General features: G+C 42.9%; 2 protein-coding genes across 2 annotated transcripts in view; one reads left to right on the top strand and one right to left on the bottom strand.

The window, feature by feature from the left end:
* Positions 1 to 1,669: 1,669 nt before the first annotated feature.
* LOC1270627 (ryncolin-1) lies at positions 1,670 to 3,940 on the top strand. Its single transcript, XM_061654334.1, has 6 exons — positions 1,670 to 1,920; positions 2,002 to 2,055; positions 2,127 to 2,188; positions 2,282 to 2,320; positions 2,379 to 2,901; positions 2,982 to 3,940. Exons 1-6 carry the CDS (start codon positions 1,796 to 1,798, stop codon positions 3,103 to 3,105), a joined length of 927 nt encoding a protein of 308 aa, XP_061510318.1. The 5' UTR covers positions 1,670 to 1,795; the 3' UTR covers positions 3,106 to 3,940.
* LOC1270628 (ras-related protein Rap1) overlaps positions 2,982 to 6,262 on the bottom strand; it is a 50,738-nt gene continuing 47,457 nt past the window's right edge. Inside the window, exon 6 of the mRNA XM_061654335.1 lies at positions 2,982 to 6,232. Within this exon, the coding sequence (XP_061510319.1) occupies positions 5,999 to 6,232 (234 nt within the window). The 3' untranslated portion in view covers positions 2,982 to 5,998. The remainder of the gene's footprint in view (positions 6,233 to 6,262) is intronic.

The raw sequence follows: 6,262 nt of genomic DNA, 5'->3' as shown, positions 1-6,262 counted from the left end.
ATTGATTGGGTCATCGCTAAAGTGGCAAATAACTGTGGAGTGATAAGTAGATTGGCGAAGGATCTCGATTTTTTTGCGAAAGTTCATCTCTACAAATCATTGATCTCGCCGCACTTTGACTTCTGCTCATCCATTTTGTTTCATGGCAACAAAGGTCAAATTAAAAGACTTCAAAGGTTGCAAAACCGTATTATGAGGTTAATTCTTGAGTGCGGTTGACGTACGCCGTCTGCGGTTATGCTAGATATTCTTCAATGGATGTCGGTAGAGCAGCTGATTGTGTACCAGACCATGACTAATATATTTAAAATGTTAAAGGACCTGTTGCCATATATGTATGCTGTGAAATATGTGTAGATGTCCCATGTCATTATTAAATGTGTAACTGCAGTTGTCATCTTGATCCTCATGATGATGATAAGATTTTTCTTTATATATGGTAATAAAAATTAGAAAAAAATATATATGAAAGAGTCAACATAGGTTTCAGACACGTGCGCGTACAAGTCGAAATTCGGGATCTATTTGGGGGAATTTAGGGTTTGCACACGGTCTGGGAGGTCACAACAGGAGTCACTCATAGATGATTGTAAGTGGCTAATTCCAGATACATTAGGTTCACCTGCTTCGGAAGGTAGTGCCCTGGAGCCAACCATTTGCACTAGTGGAACTGGCCATATGCATGTCGCAGTTGTGTCCTGATAAGTGCTGCGCTAAATCCATTTATTGGTTCTTGGCGGGCTACGTTAAGGATGCTAGGGAATATCATTGTATTCGATGGAGCATGACCCAATTTTTCTTGATGAAACTATGTTGGTCATCTTGGGTGTATGTATGACTCGGACAGTTCCTCTGAGAGTTTTGCGATGCCACCAAAAAAACCTATGTTGGGGAAAGAGGTGAGACTAGTCATCATCACCAAGAACTAAAGCTCTGGTAGTGTCACTCACCACAAATAAATTTGAGCATAAAAAATTAGCTTCGAGCTGGTTGTAATAGTATTATCGTTAACGGTCGTTTTGCTGTTTCAACTTGTTCAGCAAAAATATCAAAACCTCAGTCTGATCTACACCGACGGATCAGTACAAAAAGTGGTACATTTTTGCTATGGAATCTACTCTAGTATCGATAGTAGTTCCATTAGACTAACAAACCACACGTAAATCATCCCGGTATGAGCAATAGCTTTGGTTATCGCAATCGACAAAGGTCTACACCGGACATTCGACGTGATCTTCAATGTGTCCTTGAGGTACTTGAATCTTGGAACCATCCGTGACCCGAACATGCATCTGCTTAGCAATATAACAATTTCACCTCAAGTCACCTTCTGCTCAATTCCTGGTAATACATGTAGTCGTGGAAATGAAATAGCAGACGGACTAAGCAAAGCAGTACAACACCACTCCCTCAATTGCCATCGAACACATTTAATATTTCTGAATATCACTAGCCTATATGAAGATCTTTTACAACAGTTACATGCTAATCAATAAATTATTAAATGCACTTATCCAAATAATTTTAATAACATCACTACACTTCAAATGCCATCTCATAATGTTAGCGCCTAAATTGATGTACAGATTAAAAGTCAGTGGTATGCAAGAAGAACTCGTGCGTTATAGACGTTGATCCCGTCAGAGCTTATAAACACACAGTCGCAAAATGAAAAGGCTTCCTTGGTATGTGTGCAAGCGGCGCCTACTCCCTCTTGTCTACACAGTCCGGTCGTAATCATCACTGCTAGCGCCACACGATCGTGTGCCAAACCAAGCCAGACGCTTGTGTAACGATGATCGGAGCAGTGCTAACCCTCATATGCTGTCACCTTGTGCTGTGCTGTTCGCCCGTCCGTGCGAACGACACGGCAAGCGAAACAGAACCCTTCCAGGGGTTGAAAACAAACCTCATGTTCCAGTAAGTAGTAGGTCCTGCGAACGCCGAACCCCAACACGCCAACATAAAATATGGCCAATAATTTATTCCCATTCGTACAAGGGTGCTGAAACGGTTGGACGAGATTGATCAGCGCATAAGCCATCTGGAGCGAAGGTAGGTGAAACTTGCCATTACACCAAGCACGCCGCGTTAATTTATCGGTTTTAATTCCTCCAAAAAACAAGGATACAGAGCAACCATCATGTCGCCACCGCAATCATCACGGACAAACTCGAAGGAATCAGTGGTAAAGAACAAAAAAATCCCCCGCCCAACTCCTAACCCAGTTCGAGGTCGTACAGTTCCACTGACTTACCCGTGCGTGTGCTTTACTTTACAGATAAGCTCGAGCGCATCAACAAAACAATACGTCAAAATGGTAAATCTTGCCACACGCCACTGCTCACTAGCTAAATCATTTCCCTTTGGTTTTGCAGTCGGCACCTACTACGGTTCCTGCCACGAAGCACCGGCCATGCTAAGCGACGTGTACACGATCAAACCACCCGCCTCGAGCGTAGCACCGTTTCGTGTGTACTGCGAGCAGGGCTACCGCAAGGGTGGCTGGATAGTGCTGAGCCGCCGGTTTGACGGTTCGCTCAACTTCACCCGTGACTGGATCGACTACCGGGATGGGTTCGGATCGCCCGAGGGCGAGTACTGGCTGGGGCTCGAGAAGATGCACCGCATCACCAGCTCGGACTACTTCCAGCTGCTGGTACATCTGAAGGACTACGACGGTACGGTCAAGACGGCGCTGTACGATGAGTTCGAGATCGGTAACGAAAGTACCGGGTATCGGTTGCATCTTGGGCCGTTTGTGGAAGGTGCGGCCAAAGACTCACTGCGGGCTAGCGCGGGGATGAAGTTTTCGACACCGGATCGGGATAATGATGAACATCCGGGGTGCTGCGCGTCGTACTACGCTAGTGGCTGGTGGTACCGGAACTGTATGAACGCGTAAGTATGCTTGTACAAGCTCATCAAAGTGGAACCAGTTTTTGTACTTCTTTTTTAACACAGACACACCTTCGTTTTAGTAATCTGAACGGGCTCTATCGCCGGTCCGATCCGCACAATGCGACAATGAACTGGTTCGGCTTCCGGGACGACCTTCAGGGATTGAAGGAGGCTACGATGATGATAAGGGAGGTTTCTTCCTAGCCGTGGCCTTCAGCCGCCCTTCGGTCAGTGACTGTACACTTCACACCGAACTGTTTGAAAAGAATATTGCACTAACCTTTTTTCCCGGCATCGCTGAAGCCATGTTGATTGCACTTCTATTTATATTTCTAGCAGGTAAAGTAGATTATTGGGACTGTCACTCAGCCTTGGCTAAGAAATCACTCATCACAAGAGGACACGTGTCACTTGAAGATGTTATTGAAGCTCAATTTATAGGCTTTTTCCCACACTTACACTACAATTTTTTGCATAAGAATACGTTTTAACATGTTTAAAACACACAAAAATGCTCATTCTATGGAACAAAACCCTATAAATGTACAAAAAATCACTTTTTTCACCAAAATCACACCCGACCGTCACTGGAGCGAGCACACGTTCGTCCTGTCGTGTGGCTGACAGCGGTCACACACACAGAATGAAGCACGCTAGCGACCGTTGCTAGGACGACCGGCCACGCACACATTACACCGCGTGGCGTGCAAACGTACCTGGCAACGCGTAAACATAAACAAACCACTTGCTCCCAATCATGAAGTGTGGATGTGTTCATAGGGGAATAGACACAGCACCACTATTGCCGGTCGGTTTGCCGACCGTAAGGCATTTTTGCTAACTTTCTTCGCGTCCTATCATCAGCAGTAAATGAAGGATTTAGGTTAGCACAATTAACCCTTGACGTTTAATATCAGTGGCTTTTTTGATGGACAAGTAGTTCCGACTTTTCAGTAAATGAATCAGCATATGTGTAATTATTTGTAATTATTATTGTAAATCTAATCATGCTTGATAAATATACTTAGGTTCTATGTGATATCTAGGCACTGAAGGGTTATACGGTCTAAAAAGAGAAAAGTCTTTCAACACCACAGTAAGTAGCGAAGTAACGAAGCGAATTCAATAATTCCCATTATAGTTGATCAAACAATATTTACATACCTGGTTAGTGCGGTAACGCGGTCGGAGCACGTTTTGTCACGGTTGCGACATGCTCTGTAACTTGTTCGATGGTGAAATGGTGGTGGGAGGCGAATCAAATGGGAACGATTTATTATAAATTATATTGTTTTTACAAGCTATTAGTTCCAGATTTCTAAATATTTCTTCAATGCAGTAAAAATTCTCAATTTTTTCTCAAACGTTATTAAGAATAACATTCATCCAGCTTGTTACACTTTACCAGTTACCAGGGTTAAATTTATTTACTTTCAACTTGAATAATTCTAGCAATATATTCCTGCACACAGGCGATCTTCGCTTCAAAGTTCAGCTGCTTCCAGTGTATCAATGGTTTGATTTGTTTTCGTATAACTACACACTGTAATAATACTTTGTTTGCTGTTTCTTGTTCTCCTCTGTTTGTTTGCGGTAAGCTAATCTATTCGTCTCCAGGACTCTTATTCCTCCCACTGTTTATTTCTTATGCTTTTCCTTTGCAATTACATACAGGTTATGTCATCTTCAAGTTTTATACACCTGTTAGCAAATTATTTTGGCGATTTATGTGTAGCGTGTTCTAGGGTAAATGTAACAGTAACGTCAATTTTGGTATTTGGTTTTGTTTCTTCACTTTGATGATTGTTTGCGGAATGAATAATGTTTGCAAAAATCTTTCCGTTTTAGTTAGTTCCTCCTCCTCTCAAATGCTCGAGTTTACAACGCTAGAAAATGGTGTTTGATGTTTTATTTATATTTTGATTTTTGGCTTTTCCTAATATATTTCTCTCCAGACCACTAATCACGCCTTGCTGTAGGTAGTTTTGAGCGAAATTAAGGTAAATAAAACAAAGGGATAGTGTGGCTGCCAGAGAGTGAATTATTGAATAAATTTGAATTACTCTATTAGTGAGATCGTGAAGGCGATGAAATCGTTCGTGATAGACTGAGAGAGTGATACTTGAAGCATTGGCCAGATTGCGAGCGGTGAAGAAGTTTCCGCGAAGTGAGTAGATTGGTTTTCTTTCGTATTTATTATCAAAACACTAATACACACACACATACATACATACGTACACATTAACACTCACGCACATGAAATGGACTCGATGAGTTTTGGTACGATAATCGGTATGAGCGCCACCTTGCCAATCCTGTTACTGTTACTTGGTGGGTATCGAACGGTATGAAAATGGTTCTACATTCCAGTATGTGGAATTTAGTGATCTACAAACCAAAACAACGGTGTAACCTACACCTGTGTAACTTATCTAATGTCTTGCAGCATTTGTGTGCTGAAGCATCCTGTCACTTTTAAGTTTTACTCCGTGCAGTATATGCATATGGGCGCCAACGTATTGTTTCGTTCTACCGCATGTGAGATGCCTTGCTTGCTCGTACCGCGCTCTACTACTGAAAACCCTTCATCAACCGTTTCCTTTTATTACCCGTATTTTTCCACTTCGATACTTTACACAGTGTTGTCTTTTTATTTACGAACGAAACCGACACCGGTTTAAAATTATTAACATCACAAAATCCTTTACTAAGTAAGTACACTGATTTGATAGAGTGTGCCTGGGTCGAGCCTGGTCGTGAAGAGTGAATTGAAAAGGGGCATTGATTGGTGAAAATATTTCATTGACGATCGAGTAAGGGGGTATGTTTGAAACACGTTTAAATATTCATATTTTACACGCCAACACACATCCAACGTTTCGAGAACAATGCTCTTTAGCGGGGTCTCGATTCCTTACCGTTTAATAGATCGCTACAAAACCCCCACCATTCCATCATTTTCCATCACGCCATACGGGTAACGAAGAATATATATAAATGTCCATTAATGTGTCCATAGCACGGTCACAGGTAGGGTAGATGATGTAGCAGACATGGAGTAGAGAAAACGTGATGGCAAGGCTGGCGTAAAACCGCATTAGGAAAGAATGCACGAGTTGCGTTTGCCGCCGAGACTTTTGTCCTGTATCTGCTGTAGGTGCTGCAGCTGCGCAACGGATGGAACGTGAACGCTGGGCGATGCTTGCGGAGTGGCTGGTGCACCGGTACTGCCCGTGCTGGCCTGCTGCGGCAACGACTGGCGCCTTCGCCGTCGCAGGGCCGGGCTAAGGTTGTAGGTTATTTTGGCCTGCACTAGAAGCTCCTTAAATATCTGCAAATGGAGCAAGGAAAATAACTAAGA

This window comes from Anopheles gambiae, chromosome 3 (genome assembly GCF_943734735.2).
Source record: "Anopheles gambiae chromosome 3, idAnoGambNW_F1_1, whole genome shotgun sequence".
In the NCBI taxonomy this organism is placed as follows: domain Eukaryota; kingdom Metazoa; phylum Arthropoda; class Insecta; order Diptera; family Culicidae; genus Anopheles; species Anopheles gambiae.
The sequence above is the reverse complement of the archived record's forward strand: the minus strand, read 5'-3'. Positions and strand labels throughout refer to the sequence as shown.

Bases quoted from the DNA above. Each gene is read 5' to 3' on its own strand.
- LOC1270627 (XM_061654334.1), top strand. From the start codon at position 1,796: ATGATCGGAGCAGTGCTAACCCTCATATGCTGTCACCTTGTGCTGTGC. The intron at 2,189-2,281 runs GTAAAGAACAAA...TTTACTTTACAG, and splicing joins CAAACTCGAAGGAATCAGTG to ATAAGCTCGAGCGCATCAAC. The intron at 2,902-2,981 runs GTAAGTATGCTT...CCTTCGTTTTAG, and splicing joins TACCGGAACTGTATGAACGC to TAATCTGAACGGGCTCTATC.